The sequence below is a fragment of the Scyliorhinus torazame genome, chromosome 11, assembly GCF_047496885.1.
Source record: "Scyliorhinus torazame isolate Kashiwa2021f chromosome 11, sScyTor2.1, whole genome shotgun sequence".
Lineage (NCBI taxonomy): Eukaryota > Metazoa > Chordata > Chondrichthyes > Carcharhiniformes > Scyliorhinidae > Scyliorhinus > Scyliorhinus torazame.
In genome coordinates this window covers 1,697,278-1,720,096 of record NC_092717.1, presented here as the reverse complement: position 1 = coordinate 1,720,096, position 22,819 = coordinate 1,697,278, and the positions used below count along the sequence as shown (strand labels likewise).

The window sequence follows — 22,819 nt, the reverse complement described above, 5'->3', positions numbered from 1 at the left end:
ACAGTGCAGCACTCCCTCAGGACTGACCCTCTAACAGTGCGGCACTCCCTCAGTACTGACCCTCTGACAGTGCAGCACTCCCTCAGTACTGACCCTCTGACAGTGCGGGACTCCCTCAGTACTGACCCTCTGACAGTGCAGCACTCCCTCAGGACTGACCCTCTGACAGTGCGGCACTCCCTCAGTACTGACCCTCTAACAGTGCGGCGCTCCCTCAGTACTGACCCTCTGACAGTGCAGCACTCCCTCAGTACTGACCCTCTGACAGTGCAGCACTCCCTCAGTACTGACCCTCTGACAGTGCAGCACTCCCTCAGTACTGACCCTCTGACAGTGCAGCACTCCCTCAGTACTGACCCTCTGACAGTGCAGCACTCCCTCAGTGCTGACCCTCTGACAGTGCAGCACTCCCTCAGTACTGACCCTCTGACAGTGCCGCACTCCCTCAGTACTGACTCTCTGGCACAAAGGGCGGTGAGATGAGCGTTCAGCTGCTTGGCTCCCGTAACAGCCTCCCCGAACAGTCGCCGGAAATGTGGCGACTAGGGGCTTTCCACAGTAACTTCATTTGAAGCCTACTTGTGACAATAAGCGATTTTCATTTTCAGTTTGGAGTCATATCCTCTCCGACCTTCTGCATTAACAGCGCTGCCCAATGTTCCTCCGTGTGGTGGCTGTGCTGATCCTGAGCTCCGGTTAGTTTGACCAGTATCGCTTTCAATCAAAGAACGGCGACATGCACAGAGACCATTCGGCCCGTCACCTCCATGCTGTCTGTCTGCAAGAGCAACTCAGCACGTCCCACTCCCCAATCTGCGTTTAATCTCCTTAAATCTCTGTTCGCGGGTTTTTGGTTCTTCCGCCTCGGGAAAGTTGCTCCCGATCCGCTTTGTTTGGGAATGTTCCCATCCTCACAAACATGCGCCTTTTCTGTTTCATTTGCAGGTGAATATTTTGCAGCGGTCTTGAAGCAGTTTCCAGTATCGATCACTAAACCCCAAATTACAACAATCAAAATGCAGTGTGAGGCTCCGAGCCCGGAGACGGTGCATTGGTACCGGCAGCAAAGCCAGGGCCCGCCCGCAAGGATCATCCGCCCTGGGCGCAGCCAGTGGCAGCTGGAGCCAGGAATCTCCGGCAGATTCTCCGCTGAGGGGAGCGGCTCCTCAATCTTTCTTGTCATTGACAACATTGAAGACTCCGATGCTGCCACGTATTACTGTGCCCATTGGATAGTCACAGTGAGGGAGAGCGGCAGGAGCGCCTTTCCAAAACCCCACAGCTGCCCCCCGCCTCCCCACAACTTCCCAAGGCCAGAGCCTCTGGATGCGGAATTCCAAATGGTCAGAGCAACACTGAAATCTCTTCAATTTCCCAACAGAGTTGGGGCTTTGAGTCCGGGACAAAGGGAATATGGAGCAGGGGAATCCGTCTCTGACGCCTCATTTCAGGGGGCAAATCCTCGAGAAAGAGTTAATTCCACCGAGTGAAAGTCAGTCCCTCCACACGAATTACACGGCTGGTGAATGTGTCAGTTTTTTTTACCATTTATAAATAGGAGACACAGTTTTATTTTCAACTGTTTCTCGGCTGAGACCTGTTTCCGCGAATTCTTCAAAGCGACTCAAAGTATTGTCCAAATGTAACAGATAGTTATCATAAATGGACCAATCACAGCTTCCGTCATTGCTTTGGTGGATTTTCGATAACAACAACATGGGAAATTGTGTGTGGAGTCTGAAGAGATAGGCGAGATACTAAATGAATATTTTTCGTCAGTATTCACTCAGGAAAAAGATAATGTTGTGGAGGAGAATGCTGAGCCCCAGGCTAATAGAATAGATGGCATTGAGGTACGTAGGGAAGAGGTGTTGGCAATTCTGGACAGGCTGAAAATAGATAAGTCCCCGGGACCTGATGGGATTTATCCTAGGATTCTCTGGGAGGCCAGGGAAGAGATTGCTGGACCTTTGGCTTTGATTTTTATGTCATCATTGGCTACAGGAATAGTGCCAGAGGACTGGAGGACAGCAAATGTGGTCCCTTTGTTCAAAAAGGGGAGCAGAGACAACCCCGGCAACTATAGACCGGTGAGCCTCACGTCTGTAGTGGGTAAAGTCTTGGAGGGGATTATAAGAGACAAGATTTATAATCATCTAGATAGGAATAATATGATCAGGGATAGTTAGCATGGCTTTGTGAAGGGTAGGTCATGCCTCATAAACCTTAGAGTTCTTTGAGAAGGTGACTGAACAGGTAGATGAGGGTAGAGCAGTTGATGTGGTGTATATGGATTTCAGCAAAGCGTTTGATAAGGTTCCCCACGGTAGGCTATTGCAGAAAATACGGAGGCTGGGGATTGAGGGTGATTTAGAGATGTGGATCAGAAATTGGCTAGCTGAAAGAAGACAGAGGGTGGTGGTTGATGGGAAATGTTCAGAATGGAGTACAGTCACAAGTGGAGTACCACAAGGATCTGTTCTGGGGCCGTTGCTGTTTGTCATTTTTATAAATGACCTAGAGGAAGGCGCAGAAGGGTGGGTGAGTAAATTTGCAGACGATACTAAAGTCGGTGGTGTTGTCGATAGTGTGGAAGGATGTAGCAGGTTACAGAGGGATATAGATAAGCTGCAGAGCTGGGCTGAGAGGTGGCAAATGGAGTTTAATGTAGAGAAGTGTGAGGTGATTCACTTTGGAAGGAATAACAGGAATGCGGAATATTTGGCTAATGGTAAAGTTCTTGAAAGTGTGGATGAGCAGAGGGATCTAGGTGTCCATGTACATAGATCCCTGAAAGTTGCCACCCAGGTTGATAGGGTTGTGAAGAAGGCCATTGGAGTGTTGGCCTTTATTGGTAGAGAGATTGAGTTCCGGAGTCGGGAGGTCATGTTGCAGCTGTACAGAACTCTGGTACGGCCGCATTTGGAGTATTGCGTACAGTTCTGGTCACCGCATTATAGGAAGGACGTGGAGGCTTTGGAGCGGGTGCAGAGGAGATTTACCAGGATGTTGCCTGGTATGGAGGGAAAATCTTATGAGGAAAGGCTGATGGACTTGAGGTTGTTTTCGTTGGAGAGAAGAAGGTTAAGAGGAGACTTAATAGAGGCATACAAAATGATCAGGGGGTTGGATAGGGTGGACAGTGAGATCCTTCTCCCGCGGATGGAAATGGCTGGCACGAGGGGACATAACTTTAAACTGAGGGGTAATAGATATAGGACAGAGGTCAGAGGTAGGTTCTTTACGCAAAGAGTGAGGCCGTGGAATGCCCTACCTGCTACAGTAGTGAACTCGCCAACATTGAGGGCATTTAAAAGTTTATTGGATAAACATATGGATGATAATGGCATAGTGTAGGTTAGATGGCTTTTGTTTTGGTGCAACATCGTGGGCCGAAGGGCCTGTACTGCGCTGTATTGTTCTATGTTCTATGTTCTATGTAACTATTCTCCAGGGTTCGAACCTAGTACATTTCCCACAAAGGACACATTACCTCTTCAATTCCTTAGTCCGGATTTCTCAGGGAACTCACACTTTACTAATAATTCTTAATTTCTTCTACCTTGGGACAAATAAATATGTTTACCTCTGTGGCCCCCGGGTCACTGTCCGTGTGGAGTTTGTACATTCTCCCTGTGTCTGCGTGGGTCTCACCCCCACAACGCAAAGATGAACAGGCTAGGTGGATTGGCCACGCTAAATTGCCCCTTAACTGGAAAAAATGAATTAGAAACTCTAAATTTATTCTAAAAAGTATGTTTACCTCCAAATCGGACAAATAATAAATTATATCATTCCTTATTTTCAGTTTTTTGGGAAAACCCTGCATTAAAACAGGAAACCTGGACGATGATTGGTGGCTGGAATCTGGTTTTCACTGAATCCCCACGTGTAGATTTGGAAGCAGCAGCTCATTCCACACACCCGAGAACAAGCTCAGGCGGAAACTTCAGCAGAGTTACATTTCCATGGTGCTGTTCGTCAACTCCGAGAACATTGGAGTGTGTCCACTCGCTGCCAGCCATGCTCGTCCAAGGGGCTGGGGCAGAGTGGTTGGCCCTTGGACTGTGGTCAGTCGGGAAAACTCAATTCCATTCGGAGTGCTGCGGATTGATCAACATCTTCCTCACCCCAGTCCTCACAATTAGCTCCTTGTCCTGAGAGGTTCTAGATTTCCCCAGCAAAGGGAATCAACCTGTCATTGTCTCCCCCATCAAGCCCCTTCACAATCATCTATCTTTCGATGAGATCACTTCTTATTCTTCAAAACTCCAAACAATACAGATGAATTTACTCAGCTTCCCATCATAGGACAACCTGCTCATCCCATGAATTCATCTAGTGAACCTTTGCAGTACCCCCACTAATGCAGTATATCCTTCCTTAACTATAGAGCCAACTGCATGATGCTGCAGATATGCCACCGAGGTCTTGTATAACTGTAGCACAACTTCCTCAGCGTTTTACTACAACCCCTTTGCAATAAAGACCATCAGGCCATTTGTCTTCCTAATTGCTTGCGTCACCTGCATGCTCACTTTGTGTTTCCCCTGTGTGACCACAGCAAGGTGTCTCTGAACATCAACATTTTCATAGTGTGTGTGAAGGAGAGAAAGTGAGAGAAACAATGAGAACTAGAAATACAAATAAAGAGAAAAAGAAAGAGAACAAAAGAAAAAGAGCAAAGTAAAGAATGAGAGATAGAAACATAGAAAATAGGAGCAGGAGGAGGCCATTCAGCCTTGAAGCATGCTGCACCATTCATTCTGATCACGGCTGATCATCCAACTCAATAGCCTAATCCCGCTTTCCCCCATGTCCTTTGATCTCCTTCGCCCTAAGTGCTATATCTAACTGTTTCTTGAAACCATACAATGTTTCGGACTCACTTCCTGTGGTAACGAATTCCACAGACTCACCACTTCTGGGTGAAGAAATTTCTCCTCAGCCCTGTCCTAAATGGTCTATCCCGTATCCTCAGACTGTGCCCCCTGATTCTGGACACACCCACCATCGGGAACATCCTTCCTGCATCTACCCTGTTCTGTACTGTTAGAATTTTATAGGTTTCTATGAGATCCCCCCTCATTCTTCTGAACTCCAGCGAATACAATCCTAACCGACTCAATCTCTCCTCCCATGACAGTCCCGCCATCCCTGGAATCAGTCTGGGAAACCTTCGCTGCTCTCCCTCGAGAGCAAGAACATCTTTCCTCAGATAAGGAGACCAAAACTGCACACACTATTCCAAGTGTGGCCTCACCAAGGCCATGTATAATTGTAGCAAGACAGCCCTGCTCCTGTACTCGAATCTTCTCGCTATGAAGGCCACCATTCCATTAGCCTTCTCTATCGCCTGCTGCACCTGCATTCTTACCTTCAGTGACTGGTGTACGAGGACACCTAGGTCTTGTTGCATATTCCCCTCTCCTAATTTATGGCCAATCAGGTAATAATATGCCTTACCATTTTTTGCCACCTCACATTTATCTAAATTCTACTACATCTGCTATTCATTTGTCCACTCACTCAACTTGTCCAAATCACACTGAAGCATCTCTGCATCCTCCTCACAGCTTACCCTCTCAACTGCAAATTTGGAAATATTACATTTCATTCCTTGATCTAAATCATCAATATATATAATATATATTAATATATATATAATAGGGCTGGTTTAGCTCAGTGGGCTAGACAGCTGGTTTGTGATGCAGAACAAAGCCAGCAGCACGGGTTCAATTCCCGTTCCTCCTTACCCGAACAGGCGCCGGAATGTGGCGACTAGGGGCTTTTCACAGTAACTTCATACTTGTGACAATAAAAGGTTATTATTAGGGGTTGGTTTAATACAGTGGGTTGAACAGCTGGCTTGTGATGCAGAGCAAGGCCAGCAGCATGGATTGAATTCCTGTACCAGCCTCCCCGAACAGGCACCGGAATGTGGCGACTAGGGGCTTTTTACAGTAACTTCATTGAAGAACAAAGAACAATAAGCGATTACAATTGTGACAATAAGCGATTATTATTATTATTGTGAATAGCTGGTGTCCTAGCATCGATCCCTGTGGTACCCCACAAGTCACTGCCTGCCACTTGGAGAAGGTCCCATTTATTCCTACTTTTTTTCCCTATCTGCCAACCAGTTTTCTATCCATTTCAATACACTACCCCCAATCCCATCCACTTAATTCTTACGCACTATCTCTTTTGTGGGACTTTGTCGAATGCATTCTGAAAGTCCAAATATACCACATCCACTGGCTCCCTTCCATCAACTCTACTAGTTACACCCTAAAAGAATTCCAGTAGAATCCATGCTGACTGCCTGATCCCGCCACTATTTTCGAAGTGCTCTGCTATAAAATCCATGGTAAGAAGTCTTACAACACCAGGTTAAAGTCCAACAGGTGATTCACCTGAGGAAGGAGCAGCGCTCCGAAAGCTAGTGTTTGAAACAAACCTGTTGGACTTTAACCTGGTGTTGTAAGACTTCTTACTGTGCTCACCCCAATCCAATGCTGGCATCTCCACATCATAAAATCCATGAGAATGGATTCTAGAATTTTCCCCACTACTGACATCAGGAATACTGGTCTATAATTCCCTGTTTTCTCTCCACCTCCCTTTTTAAATTGTGGAGTTATATTAGCTACCCTCCAATCTGTAGGAACTGTTCCAGAGTCTATAGAATCATGTAAGATGATCACCTATGGAGCCATTATTTCTCTGGCCACTTCCTTGGGGCAGCACGGTAGCACAGGTGGCTAGCACTGTGGCTTCACAGCACAAGGATCCCAGGTTCGATTCCCCGCTGGGTCACTGTCTGTGTGGAGTCTGCACATTCTCCCCGTGTCTGCGTGGGTTTCCGTCGGGTGCTCCGGTTTCTTCCCACAGCCCAAAGATATGCAGGTTAGATGAATTGGCCATGCTAAATTACCCTCAGTGACCAAAAAGGTTATGAGGGGTTATTGGGTTACGGGGATAGGCTGGAAGTGAGAGCTTGAGTGGGTCGGTGCAGACTTGATGGGCCGAATGGCCTCCTTCTGCACAGTATGCTCTATGTTCTATGTTCCTTAAGTACTCTGGGATGTAGATTATCAGGTCGTGGGGATTTATTGACTTTCAATACCATCAATTTCCCCAACACAATTTTTCTACTAATATCAATTTCCTTCAGATTCTCCCATTTCTGGTACGTTATTTGTGCCCCCCTTTATGAAGACAGAAGCAAAGTATGTATTTATTTGGTCAGATAAATGGAGAAAGACAGAAAGTGAGAGAAACAGAGGATGGGAGATGGAGTTGGAGAAAGGAGGCATGAGAGAGAAAGGGTTGGTCAAAGCAAAATAGGTTAAGAGACACATGGTGAGAGAGACGCAGATACATTAAGACAGAAAGAGCAAGAGTAAAGAGGGAAAAAAACAGATCGAGAGAGAAGAAGGAACTTGCTACTCGCTTGACAGCAACAATTCTCGACACCTGTATCGGTTTTGAAAATCCAAGGAAGATTTTGAGTTCGGAGTCTGAGTAAACTCAATAAACCAACTGAAAGCGGAAATCACAACGAAAATTGGGCAGCATGCGCGGTAGCACAGTGGTTAGCACTGTGGTGTCACAGCTCCAGGGTCCCAGGTTCAATTTCCGGCTTGGGTCTTTGCGGAGTCTGCACGTTCTCCCTGTGTATGTGTGGGTTTCCTCCGGGTGCTCCGGTTTCCTCCCACAGTCCAAAAATGTGCAGGTCAGGTGGATTGGCCATGCTAAATTGCCCTTAGTGTCCAAAAGGGTTAGGTCGGGTTACTGGGTGACGGGGATAGGGTGGAGGTGTGGGCTTAAGTAGGGTGCTCTTTCCAAGAGCCGGTGCAGACTCAATTGGCCGAATGGCCTCCTTCTGCACTGAAAATTCTATGATTCTATGAAAATAAAATGTTCATCTTCAGCAGGGTAGCATTGTGGATAGCACAATTGCTTCACAGCTCCAGAGTCCCAGGTTCGATTCCGGCTTGGGTCACTGACTGTGCGGAGTCTGCACATCCTCCCCGTGTGTGCGTGGGTTTCCTCCGGGTGCTCCGGTTTCCTCCCACAGTCCAAAGATGTGCAGGTTAGGTGGATTGGCCATGCTAAATTGCCCTCAGTGTCCAAAATTGCCCTTAGTGTTGGGTGGGGTTACTGGGTTATGGGGATAGGGTGGAGGTGTTGACCTTGGGTAGGGTGCTCTTTCCAAGAGCTGGTGCAGACTCGATGGGCCGAATGGCCTCCTTCTGCACTGTAAATTCTATGAATAGTTAGAAGAGGTGATGGACAATCGGGTTAGAACCTCGGGTTAGTTTATTTGCAGTGACCTCTGGTCACTGGGGCACACAGGCTGCACTGGTGCTAGCGGCACTGCACAGGCATGTAAAAAGATCAGAATCTCCACAGTGCAGAAGGAGGCCATTCAGCCCATTGCGGCTGCACCCATCCTTGGAAAGAGAACCCTACCTAGGCCCATGCCCCAACCCTATCCCCATAACCCAGTAACTCCACCTAATGATTTGGACACTAAGGGGCAAATTAACATCCACCTAACCTGCACATCTTTGGACTGTGGGAGGAAACCGGAGCACCCGGAGGAAACCCGCGCACACACGGGGAGGATGTGCAGACTCCGCACAGGCACACAAGGCAGGAGTTGAATCCGGGTCCCTGACGCTGGGAGGCAGCAGTGTTAACCACTGTGCCGTCCATATTGTTCCTCATGTCGGACACATTGAAGAGATTTGGGCTTCTGGCCCTGACCAGGAGGTCCTGACACCTCCCATTAAGAATCTGTGTAAGATTGAATGGCTGAAGTGAACGTGAGTTCACTTCAGCCATTATCACAGCGGTCTACATCCCACCCCAGGCAGTAGTGAGGAAGGCGCTGAACGAACTATACACAGTAATAAACAACTACGAAACAGACCACCCGGAGGCCTTGTTCATCGTGGCCGGAGACTTCAACAAGGCTAACCTCGCGTGTACTGCCAAAATTCCACCAGCACATCTCCTGTCCCACCAGGGGCGACAACACTCTTGACCACTGCTACTCAAAAATCAAGGGCGCCTACCGTTCCATCCCCCGACCGCACTTTGGGAAATCAGACCATAAGACCGTGCTCCTTCTCCCGGCATACAAGCAGAAACTCAAGCGGGAGAATCCAGCTAAGAAGGTTGTGCAGTGCTGGTCCGAGGAGACAGAAGAGCTCTTACGTGACTGCTTAGAGACAGTGGACTGGTCCATATTTAAGAACTCAGCGACCAACTTAAATGAGTATGCCACCACCGTCACAGACTTCATCAGTAAATGTGTGGACGACTGCGTGTCAAAGAAAGCAGTACGTGCGTTCCCCAACCGGAAACCATGGCTCAATCGCGAGATTGACTACCTACTGAAGGAGAGATCTGAGGCGTTCAAGGCAGACGACCCTGACCTATACAAGAAATCCAGATACGACCTCCGCAAAGCCATCCGGAATGCCAAGAGAGAATATCAAACCAAGCTAGAGTCACAGACAGACTCTCGGCGGTTGTGGCAAGGACTAAACAACACAACGGGCTACAAAGCGAAACCGAACTGTATCTCTGGCAGCAGCGCACCCCTCCCCGATGAACTCAATGCATTCTATGCTCGGTTCGAGCAGGTAACCAACAATCCGCTGGCGAGTGCCCCAGCTGCCCATAATTCACCCATACCCACCATCACAGCTTCCGAAGTCAGATTGGCCTTCCTGAAAGTGAACCCTCGGAAGGCGACGGGCCCAGACGGGATCCCTGGTCGTGCACTCAGAGCCTGCGCAGACCAGCTGGCAGAGGTATTCACGGACATCTTTAACCTGTCCCTACTCCACTCCGAGGTCCCCACCTGCTTCAAGAAGACCACCATCATACCGGTACCAAAGAAGAACCAGGCAACGTGCCTCAATGACTACCGACCAGTGGCCCTGACTTCAGTCGTAATGAAGTGCTTCGAGAGGTTGATCATGAAGCGCATCACCTCCATACTCCCAGAACGCCTTGATCCACTGCAATTCGCATACCGCTGCAACCGGTCCACATCAGACACCATTTCCCTGGCCCTACACTCATCCCTAGAGCATCTCGAAAACAAGGACTCCTACATTAGACTCCTATTTATTGACTACAGCTCTGCCTTCAACACCATAACCCCAGCCAAGCTCATATCAAAGCTCCAAAACCTAGGACTTGGCTCCCCACTCTGCAACTGGATCCTCGATTTTCTGACCAACAGACCACAATCAGTAAGAATGAACAACAACACCTCCTCCACAATAGTCCTCAACACCAGTGCCCCGCAAGGCTGCGTACTTAGCCCCTTACTCTACTCCCTGTACACACACGACTGCGTGGCAAAACTTGGTTCCAACTCCATCTACAAGTTTGCTGACGATACGACCATAGTGGGCCGGATCTCGAATAACGACGAGTCCGAATACAGGAGAGAGATAGAGAATCTAGTGGAGTGGTGTAGTGACAACAATCTCTCCCTCAATGCCAGCAAAACTAAAGAGCTGGTAATTGACTTCAGGAAGCAAAGTACTGTACACACCCCTGTCAGCATCAACGGGGCCGAGGTGGAGATGGTTAGCAGTTTCAAATTCCTAGAGATGCACATCTCCAAAAATCTGTCCTGGCCCACCCACGTCGACGCTACCACCAAGAAAGCACAACAGCGCCTATACTTCCTCAGGAAACTAAGGAAATTCGGCATGTCCACATTGACTCTTACCAACTTTTACAGATGCACCATAGAAAGCATCCTATCAGGCTGCATCACAGCCTGGTATGGCAACTGCTCGGCCCAGGACCGCAAGAAACTTCAGAGAGTCGGGAACACCGCCCAGTCCATCACACGAACCTGCCTGCCGTCCATTGATTCCATCTACACCTCCCGCTGCCTGGGGAAAGCGGACAGTATAATCAAAGATCCCTCCCACCCGGCTTACTCACTCTTCCAACTTCTTCCATCGGGCAGGAGATACAGAAGTCTGAGAACACGCACGAACAGACTCAAAAACAGCTTCTTCCCCACTGTCACCAGACTCCTAAATGACCCTCTTATGGACTGACCTCATTAACACTACACCCTGTATGCTTCATCCGATGCCAGTGCTTATGCAGTTACATTGTATATGTTGTGTTGCCCTATTATGTATTTTCTTTTATTCCCTTTTCTTCCCATGTACTTTATGATCTGTTGAGCTGCTGGCAGAAAAATACTTTTCACTGTACCTCGGTACACGTGACAATAAACAAATCCAATCCAGTCCAATCCAATCCAGATCGTTACTGGAACTGTTTTAATGGGGCAAGGACACGTGGGGATTGCAGACGGAAGGTAACTGCAGGGTAATACCAGCAAGCTCGTCCCAGTGACTGAGTGGATGTTCTGGGTGTGGGGGAAGGCGGATTGAAGCGAAACATTAACCGGATGAAGTGGGGAAACGGCAGCATTGAGGCCACGTGGAGACTCAGCATTGGGTGGAACCGATTGACACAATTTCCGCTGTGGCTGATGATTAAACCTCCATCAGTCCAATCTTGGGCACACAAAGATGGAGGGTCACATTGTGGTGATTTTACTCACCTCTTTCCTCGGTCAGTACTGTCGGTTCCAAACTGATTCTTTATATTTGTTTATCATCCCCCCCTCTCCTTATTAACAAATAATCTGATTGATTTGTCTTCTTATCTACTGCAGGGAAATCTGGCGCTCAAACGCTGACACAATCACTCTCCATGACCAGGCTTCCCAACAAAACGGTGCGGTTTGAGTGTGAAATCGACGTTTCAGACTTCAGCAGTGCCGTAATCCATTGGTACCGACAGAGTCCGGGACAAGGGTTACAGAGAATGCTTTATTACAAGAATCCATCCGAGACTGCACAGGACATAACCAACAGGGTGTTATTTGCGGAAAAACGACCTGCCACCAAATCGTGCAGCCTGTTGCTCCGGGACATCAGGGAGGATGAAAGCGGAATGTATTACTGTGCTCTCTGGGACCACACTGTCTGAAACCGGAGGGGAGTCTTTACAAAAACCCCACAGCAGCTCATACTCACTCTGAACAAGGTGCTGTTAACACACCAAACACAGCTGGAGGGTTAGGACAGTTCCACCGGGGCTGCCCAGACAACATGTTCATTTCATTCACTGGTTTCATTCATCAGCTTATTTACAGATTATTTTTGAACTTGGATGAATAAAAATTACTTTGTGAAACCAGTGAGATTTAATTATGACGATTGTGACTTTATTCTAGAAATGGATATAACAAATGTAATAACAAATGAAATACAAATAACAAATGATATAACAGATACCTCTTCCCTCACCCTCTCTCCTCCCTCCCAGACCCAGGATAGCCCCCCCTCCCCTCCCACCCATGTCCTCACTTTTCACCCCACCAGCCTCTACATTCAAATAATCATCCTCTGCCAGTTCCTCCAACTCCAGCATGATTCCATCACCAAACACATCTTCCTTTCACTCCCTCTGACAGCATTCTGCAGGGACTGTTCCCTCCGGGATACCCTGGTCCATTCCTCATCACCCCAACACCTCACCCTCTTCCCACGGCACCTTCCCATGCAATCGCAGAAGGTGTAACACCTGCCCCTTTACCTCCTCCCTGCTCACCATCCAAGGGCGTGAACACTCTTTCCAAGTGAGACAGAGCTTCACGCACACCTCCTTCAATCTGGTCTGTTACATTTACAGCTCCCAGTGCGGTCTATTCTACACTGGAGAGACTAAACACAGACTGGGTGACCGCTTTGCAGAACACCCCCGTTCCGTCCGCAAGCAGGACCCAGACCTTCCTGTCGCTGCCATTTCAACTCCCCGTCCTGCTCTCGTGTCAACATATCCGTTCTTGACCTGCTGTAATGTTCCAGTGAAGCCCAGAGCAGACTGGAGGAGCAGCACCTCATCTTCCGATTAGGCACGTTACAGCCTTCCGGACTTAACGTTGAGCTCAGCAACTTCTGACTGTGAACTCTCTCTTCCACCTTCACCCCATTTTTATCTCAGTCAATTCATTTTAATTTCTTCTATCAATCTTTTTCCCTCACCATTGTCCCCCCCCACCCACCCCACTTGGACCATCTGTTCCCTGATCCAAGTTGACCTTTGACATCCTGCTGACCTTTGTTCTGTCATTCACACATTCTAATCTCCTTATGTTCCACTATCAGCCCCTTCTTAGCCTTAATCACCGCCATTTACATTCCTTACATCTTTATGTCAATGGTATCTTTGTCAATCTCCACCTATCACTGGCCCCCTATCCAGCCCCACTGCTCCACCCCCTCCCCCACAACAGTATAAATCTGACCCCATTTCCAGTTCTCCCCAGCCTTGGCAAAGAGTAATCCAGATTCGAAACGTTAGCTCCCTTCTCTCTCCACAGATGTCGTCAGACCGGCTGAGATTGTCCAGTATTTTCTGTTTTTGTTTCAGATTCCAGCATCTGCAGTAATTTGCTTTTATAACAATTCTCATACGGTTTAAAGTAATCACTCCATCTGCTTTGCCACATTTTGCAAAACCCCTATAATAATGGAGTGACAGAGTTTTACAGCACATAACGAGGGCCTTTGGCCCACCATGTCTGTGCTGGCCACAACGCACCTATCCAATTTCCAGCACCTGTTCCATAACACTGGGGCAGCACAGTAGCATAGTGGTTAGCACAATGGCTTCGCAGCGTCAGGGTCCCAGGTTCGATTCCGGCTTGGGTCACTGTCTGTGCGGAGTCTGCACGTTCTCCCCGTGTGTGCGTGGGTTTCCTCCGGGTGCTCCGGTTTCCTCCCACAGTCCAAAGATGAGCAGGTTAGGAGGATTGGCCATGCTAAATTGCCCTTAGATTAAATGGGGTTGCAGGGTTACGGGGATAGGGTGGAGGTGTGGGCTTAACTGCTCTTTCCAAGAGCCGGTGTAGACTCAATGGGCCGAATGGCCTCCTTCTGCACTGTAAATTCTATGAGATTCTATAACCTTGTATTATGTTGTGTTTCACCTGCTCAGCTAAATGCTTCTTAAATGTTGTAAGTTACAAAACTTCCTGTGGTCAAATGGCCATCAATGAACAATAATAATAATCTTTATTATCACAAGTAGGCTTACATTAACACTGCACTAACCCTTCCTTTCAATAATGTTTCCCAGTCCGTCATAGCCAGCTCATGCCTCATACCATCATAATTACCTTTATTGAGATTCAGCACCTTGGTCTTACAATCAACTACCTCATTATCCACCTTGATAAAGAATTCAACCATATTACGGTCACTCACCCCAAGGGTTCTCTCACAGCTACATTGCTAACTAACCCTTTCCCATTGCACAACATCCAGTCCAAGATGGCCTGTTCCCTTGTTGGTTCCTCAATGTATTGGTCCAGAAAACCATCCCATAAGCACTCCAGAAATTCAGAGAAAAATCAAATGAGGATTAAAAAAACACAGGATTGTTATCACACAGAGGAGGACATTCGGCCCATCATGTCAGCACCAGCTCGCCAAATGGTGACCCACAGCCATTTCCCACCTCTCCCCAGAACCCTGCACATTCTTCCATTTCAGATATCAGTTGAATTTCCATTTGAAAGCCTCAATTAAACCTGCCTCCACCATCATCTCAGGCAGTGCAGTCCAAATCTTAACCACTCATTGCGTAAAATAATTTCCCTCATCTCACTTTTACTAATTACTAAATAACATCTTGGGTTCCGGTCCCAAACTAGTCAAGCCCCACACTCACTGAATCATACCTTACTGCCAATGACCCACCATTGATCCTCCATTGCTAATGTATGTATGTGGCATGCAGCACTGGGATATATTGGTGGCAGAGTGTGGCCCTGGGAGTCCAAAACATTACCTCTGCAAACCATGAAGTTTACTGCCATCAAGTCAAAAATGGGTGAGGAAATCTTTAGTTGATTATCATGTACTGTCCTCCCTCAACTGATGAATCAGCACAACTCTACATTAAACAAAAACACAATGAGTCCTGACAATGTCCTGGTTACTATGGTGGAGATTTGTGCTTCAGAACTGACCATGCCCCGAGCCAAGGGTTCTTGTACAACCGCAACTGGAACACTGGCATCGATCTGACAAATGTGTAGAATTGGGGGAAGTCTTAAGCATGAAAAGTAAAACGTTTCGAATCAACCATCTACTTCTCTATCAGTCTAACAAGAAGCACTTACACAACAATAACCTGTTTACTAATGTTCAGTTTGAGTCTGGCTGACCACACAGCTTGAGACCTTATCAAAACCTTGGTCCAAACATGGCTAAGAGTGACCTGTGAACAAAGAACAAAGAACAAAGAAATGTACAGCACAGGAACAGGCCCTTCGGCCCTCCAAGCCCGTGCTGACCATGCTGCCCGACTAAACTACAATCTTCTATACTTCCTGGGTCCGTATCCTTCTATTCCCATCCTATTCATATATTTGTCAAGATGCCCCTTAAATGTCCCTATCGTCCCTGCTTCCACTACCTCCTCCGGTAGCGAGTTCCAGGCACCCACTACCCTCTGCGTAAAAAACTTGCCTCGTACATCTACTCTAAACCTTGCCCCTCTCACCTTAAACCTATGCCCCCTAGTAATTGACCCCTCTACCCTGGGGAAACGCCTCTGACTATCCACTCTGTCTATGCCCCTCATAATTTTGTATACCTCTATCAGGTCTCCCCTCAACCTCCTTCGTTCCAGTGAGAACAAACTGAGTTTATTCAACCGCTCCTCATAGTTAATGCCCTCCATACCAGGCAACATTCTGGTAAATCTCTTCTGCACCCTCTCTAAAGCCTCCACATCCTTCTGGTAGTGTGGCGACCAGAATTGAACACTATACTCCAAGTGTGGCCTAACTAAGGTTCTATACAGCTGCAACATGACTTGCCAATTCTTATACTCAATGCCCCGGCCAATGAAGGCAAGCATGCCGTATGCCTTCTTGACTACCTTCTCCACCTGTGTTGCCCCTTTCAATGACCTGTGGACCTGTACTCCTAGATCTCTCTGACTTTCAATACTCTTGAGGGTTCTACCATTCACTGTATATTCCCTACCTGCATTAGACCTTCCAAAATGCATTACCTCACATTTGTCCGGATTAAACTCCATCTGCCATCTCTCTGCCCAAGTCTCCAGACAATCTAAATCCTGCTGTATCCTCCGACAGTCCTCATCGCTATCCGCAATTCCACCAACCTTTGTGTCGTCTGCAAACTTACTAATCAGACCAGTTACATTTTCCTCCAAATCATTTCCAAATCACACACAAACTATCCCAGAATTGTTAAGGGGCAGAAGGAGGCCATTCAGCCCTTTGAATCTGTACTGGCTCACCAAATAAGCATTCTGACTGAGTGCCTTTCCCCTGTCTTTTCCCCAGGGTATTGTACATTAGGAGCAGGAGGAGGCCATTCAGTCCTTTCAGCCATCCAATAAGATCATGGCTGACCTGACTGAAACCTCACACTCCTGGTAACCGTCACCCCCTTGTTTTTCAAAAAATTTAGAGTACCCAATTCATTTTTTCCAATTAAGGGACAATTTAGCGTGGCCAATCCACCTACCCTGCACATCTTTGGGTTGTGGGGGCGAAACCCACGCAGGCACAGGAAGAATGTGCAAACTCCACATGGACAGTGACCCGGAGCAGGGATCGAACCTGGGACCTCAGCGCCGTGAGGCAGCAAGGCTGACCCACTGCACCACCGTGCTGCCCCTTTCACCCTCTTGTTAACCAAGAATCTATCTAGCTCTGCCCTGAAAACAGAGACTCTACTTTCACTGCTTTTTAGGGAAGCAAGTTCCAATGGTTTACTGCCCGCAGAGGAAAACATTCTTCTCGTGTTGTCTTAAATGGGTGACCCTTTATTTTTAAACAGTGACCTCTAGTTCCAGATTCTCCTCCATCAGGAAACATCCTCTCCACATCCACCCTGTCAACACCTCTCAGGATCTCAAATATTTCAAACAAGTTGCCTCTTACTCTTCTGAATTCCAGTGGATACATGCTGAGCTTGTCCAACCTTTCCTCATCAGACAACCTGCCCAGTATTAGTCTGGTAAACTTTCTCTGAACTTCTTCCAATAAAGAACTGTCCAAGCTTTTTGCTCGGGGGTCTTATATTTGTTTACTTTTCTTGTTCAAGGGGCTGAGGAAAGAAAAGGGGCGGGATCCTCCACTTTGCCAGCAGCGCACTCACGCCCGCGGATTTCCGGATGGCACGGGGGTGGCCAGAATGGGAAACCCCATTGGCCGGCTGCTGGGATGGAGGATCCCGATGCCGGTGGGGGCGTGCCATGCCAGAAAATGGGGCTGGTGGGGCTGAGAATGCCGCCCAAGGTTTGGTGCAACAATAAGCTGAATAAACTGAACTGATGGGTCAGTGGTGGGAATGTGCATGGGTGAGTGGTGGGAATGTGGATGGGTCAGAGGTGGGAATGTGCATGGGTGAGTGGTGGGAATGTGGATGGGTCAGAGGTGGGAATGTGCATGGGTGAGTGGTGGGAATGTGGATGGGTGAGTGGTGGGAATGTGGATGGGTCAGAGGTGGGAATGTGCATGGGTGAGTGGTGGGAATGTGGATGGGTGAGTAGTCGTTAGTGATTGAACCTCTGCAGTGTGTTGGGGAAAGTGATCCCATTGTGTGTTTGGGAATGCTGACCCAGTGATCATGAAGCAATGTCGTGAGCTGGGAGTGGCTGAGTGGTGAAGCTATTCCATCCGCTTGCAATTCCTCCCCTTCTAGGGTGGAGGCTGTTTTAATAATAATCTTTGTCAGTGTCACAAGTAGGTTTACATTAACACTGCAATGAAGTTACTGTGAAAAGTCCCTAGTCGCCATATTCCGGCGTCTGTTCGAGTACACAGGAGAATTCAGAATGGCCAATCCACCTAACCTGCACATCTTTGGACTGTGGGAGGAAACCGGAGCACCCGGAGGAAACCCACGCACACACGGGGAGGATGTGCAGACTCCGCACAGACAGTGATCCAAGCCGTGAATCGAACCTGGGACCCTGGAGCTGTGAAGCCACGGTGCTAACCACTGTGCTGCCATGCTGCCCCTGTTGATTTGGGATCTGAAATTGGGGTCAGATATGCGACCGAACCAAGTTTTGTTTAAAATAAATCCTCAAGTGTTTGTGTAATTCAATCGAGTTGTCACTTTAGTGAAAACAAACAGTGCGTTAGAAATGTGCCCGAGGTGCGGGTGTGGCTTTTGTACAAGAGGCAACCGCTGGAATCACCCACAGGAAGTTTGTCAGCTCTCCTGTCAGAGTCAGTGTTTAATATAAATGTTACCCAGGAGCTGAACACCTCTCTCTGAAACCATGCTGCTGCCCTGGGTCGCTTTAGTTACTTTGTTTACAGGTAAGTTGATTAATTCATTATCTACATTTGATTTGATTCTCTTTAGGTTTTGAAACTCGTTGTAATTCGGGATTTATTTCGCCACAGATGGATATTTTGCTCAAGATTTAAAACAGAATCAACTTTCAGTCACCAAGGTAATGACGAAAAGTCCCACCATTTCGTGTGAGGTGGCTGAGTCAGTCAGCACTTCCATCATCCACTGGTACAAAGACACAGAGGGCGGGCAGCTGGTCCGCATTCTTTATTTCGATGGCAGTGTTAACCGGGATAGTGGATTTGACGAAAAGTTTGAGGCGGAGAAGACTGGGAACAGACAGTACAGTCTGCGCATTACGGACCTAAAGCCCAAGGATTCCGCCACCTATTACTGCGCCTATTGGATCCACACAGCATTAAACAGCCATTCAACCTGCTTACAAAAACTCTCCACACATTACAGTTCAAACAGCACCCCACAACCACATCCGATTGAGCTGAAAACGGCTACTATCTCCCTCAGTTAAGGTTTACACTATCGCGTGTTGTAAAATTGACACAAATTAAACAGCTACACCTTCATTCTTTTCCCATTAATCACCCTGGAACATGACAGAACAGAACACGGCCCGGGAGGGGGGGGGGGGGGGGGGGGGGGCGTCAGCAGCTGCTCGTCATTGGCTGAATCTTCTCTCCCATCACCCCATCCTTTTACAGCTGCGATTGGTTCTCGGATCCCAGACTATTTAAATGGGATTTTTACATCCTCTTTGCTAACATTTCCCCTTCTCTATCTCTGCAACCTTCTCCCAAGTTATAATCTTCAGCCCTATCTCATGGAGCCCCAACTCCAACCTTGTAACCCTCTAGTGGGGATATTTTGCTAAACCCTCTACCTTTCTACTTTCTCTCCACCTTTAGAGACCTCCAGGCAAACTATCTTCTTGACTCTTTGCCAATAGACTATTTTAACTTCCTTACGGTGCAGCCCCTGACCATTCTTTTCCGTTTATCCCTCTATTAGCACCGTGGTCCTTCTCTTAATTGAATGTATCTGGTTACCACCAACATGTCACCTGTTCCACCAGAGGCCCAAACATCCTGGACCACTGCTACACGAATATCAAACATGCCTACCGCTCTATCGCCCGCCCACACTTTGGCAAATCTGACCACAAGGCTGCGCTCCTGCTCCCGGCTTCTAAGCAAAAACTGAAGCGGGAGAATCTATCAAAGAAAGTCGTGCATTGTTGGTCTGAGGAATCGGATGATCTCCTACGGGACAGCTTAGAGTCAGTGGACTGGTCAGTATTTAAAAACTCTGCGACCAGCCTGAACGAGTACGCCACTACAGTAACTGACTTCATTAGTAAGTGTGTAGAAGATTGTGTGCCAAAGAAGCAAATCCGCGTGTTTCCCAACCGGAAACCCTGGATGAACAGGGATATCCACTGCTTGCTGAAGTCGCGGTCTGAGGCGTTCAAGTCAGGCGACCCTGACCTATACAAGAAAGCCAGATATGATCTAAAGAAATACGTCAAAGATGCCAAAAGACAGAACCAGACCAAGCTCGAGTCCCAGGCTAGCCACATAGAGCCCCGCCGTCTATGGCAAGGTCTGCAAGACATAACGGGCTACAAGATGAAGGCATGTAAAATCGTCAGCTCCAACACACCCCTCCCTGATGAGCTCAATGCCTTCTATGCCGGCTTTGAGCAAGAGGTCAGCGAGAGCGAGCCCTCCACCCCAGAAGCCTCGGATGAACTTGTGTCTGAGATCACCATTGCAGACGTCAGAGCAGCCTTCTCGAAGGTCAACCCTCGGAAAGCCACTGGCCCGGATGGGGTACCCGGACGAGCACTCAGGTCTTGCGCGGATCAGCTGGCGGGGGTATTCGCAGACACCTTCAACCTCTCTTTACAACAATCTGAGGTTCCTTTCTGCTTCAAGAAGATGACCATCATCCCTGTACCAAAAAAAGCCAAGCAGCGTGCCTTAATGACTATGGTCCACTGGCTCTGACATCCATCATCATGAAGTGCTTCGAAAGGTTCGTCATGGCACGAATCAACTCCAGCCTCCCGGATTGCCTTGACCCACTACAGCTCGCCTACCGCTGCAACAGGTCCACAGCAGACGCCATCTCCATGGCCCTGCACGCTACCCTGGAACATCTAGATAACAAAGACACCTATGTCAGACTCCTATTTATCGACTATAGCTCAGCCTTCAACACCATCATTCCTACGAAACTCATCTCCAAACTCCGTGGCCTTGGCCTCGACTCCTCCCTCTGCGACTCGATCCTGAACCTTCCAACCCACAGACCACAATCAGTAAAGATAGGCAACAACAACTCCTCCATGGTCATCCGCAACACCGGTGCCCCACAAGGCTGTGTCCTCAGCCCCCTACTATACTCTTTATATACCTATGACTCTTTGGCCAAATTCCCCTCCAACTCGATTTTCAAATTTGCTGATGACACCACCGTAGTGGGTCGGATTTCAAACAATGACGAGACAGAGTACAGGAATGAGATAGAGAATCTGGTGAACTGGTGCGACGACAATAATCTCTCCCTCAATGCCAGAAAAACGAAGGAGATTGTCATCGACTTCAGGAAGCGTAGTGGAGAACATGCCCCTGTCTACATCAATGGGAACAAAGTAGAAAGGGTCGAGAGCTTCCCGTTTGTAGGTGTACAGATCACCAACAACCTGTCCTGGTCCCCCCATGCCGACACTATAGTTAAGAAAGCCCACCAATGACTCTACTTTCTCAGAAGACTAAGGAAATTTGGCATGTCAGCTACAACCCTCACCAACTTCTACAGATGCACCATAGAAAGCATTCTTTCTGGTTGTATCACAGCTTGGTATGGAGCCCGTTCTGCCCAAGACCGCAGGAAACTACAAAAGGACGTGAATGTAGCCCAGTCCATCACACAAACCAGCCTCCCATCCATTGACTCTATCTATAATTCCCGCTGCCTCAGAAAGGCAGCCAGCATAATTAAGGACCCCACGTACCCCGGACATACTCTCTTCCACCTTCTTCCGTCAGGAAAAAGATACCAAAGTTTGAGGTCACGTACCAACCGACTCAAGAACAGCTTCTTCCCGACTGCCATCAGACATTTGAATGGAACTACCTCGTATTAAGTTGATCTTTTTCTACACCCTAGCTATAACTGTAGCATTATATTCTGCAGTCTCTCCTTCCTTCCCTATGTACGGTGTGCATTGTTTGTACAGCAGGCAAGAAACAATACTGTTCACTGTATACTAATACATGTGACAATAATAAATCAAATCAAATCAAAATCAAAAGAAACATCAGCCACATGAATTTACATTGCAAATCAATTAGATTATGGGAGATGTTATTTCAGCTACATTTCACTTCCTTTGCTCGGTAAGCCCCGATATCCAAATAAAAATCCATCTTGACCCAACTTTCAATTGACCCCCAACATCCACAGCCTTTTGGAGGAGCCAGTTCCAGATTTTCATTGCTCTGTGTAAAGAAGTGATTAGCGATTTCACTGCTGAATGGCCTGAGTTATATCGCTGTTCAATATTCCCCCAATAGAGAAGATATGTCCATAAGAAATAGGAACAGGTTTAGGCAATTCGGCCCCTCAAACCCACTCTGCCATTCAATAGGATCATAGCAGATCCAGCATTCCTCACATCCACTTTCCTGCCCTTTCCACATAACCGTCAATCCCCTCACTGATCAAGAATTTGTGTATGGTTTAAATATTCACAAAGACTCTGCCCCCACAGCACTCTGTGGCAAAGAGTTCCAAAGATTCAGAACCCTCTGAGAAAAGAATTTCCTCCTTGTTTCTCTGCACCCACTCCACTGATAAGTCACTCCTCAGCCAGGCATACCCAGGAGAGGACAAGCCTTCTTTATACATTCTATCATCATCATTTGACCCATCCTTATGTGAATCTTCCAATTCAGGTACGCTTCCTGGGGTAGGGTGTCCAACAGTGAATGCGTCAGGCCAAGAGTGTATGCAAATGAACATTTATATTCCAATTCCTTGACAACTGTGGTTTGGTGGCAGGACTTTTACTCCAGAGCTGGCAAGTCAAGAATTCAAGTTCCACTCCACGGACTGGAGCACTGAAGCTGTGCTGACATTTCAGTGAAGGAGCCATGCATTATTGATGTGCCACATGCCAGAGGAAACAGAAACCTGAGGGCCACCTGCCCTATCAGGTGAACACAAACACACAATGTCACGAGTTGGAGGCAGATTTCTCTCTGCTCTCCTCAGTTAAAAAGACTAAAAGCAGGTGGCACCAAAATGCCATAACTCTCCCACACTCCCTACATTCTTACCATGAAGAAAATATTCCAGTTTCTCTTTTTCAAATC

The 22,819-nt window shown here is 47.7% G+C and overlaps 1 protein-coding gene across 1 annotated transcript in view; it reads left to right on the top strand.

Moving 5' to 3' along the window:
• Positions 1-22,819, top strand: part of LOC140385969 (uncharacterized) — a 72,515-nt gene that overhangs the window by 7,414 nt on the left and 42,282 nt on the right. The window contains 2 exon segments of the mRNA XM_072468613.1: positions 1,559-1,629; positions 11,738-12,020. Coding sequence (XP_072324714.1) covers positions 1,559-1,629; positions 11,738-12,020 — 354 coding nt within the window.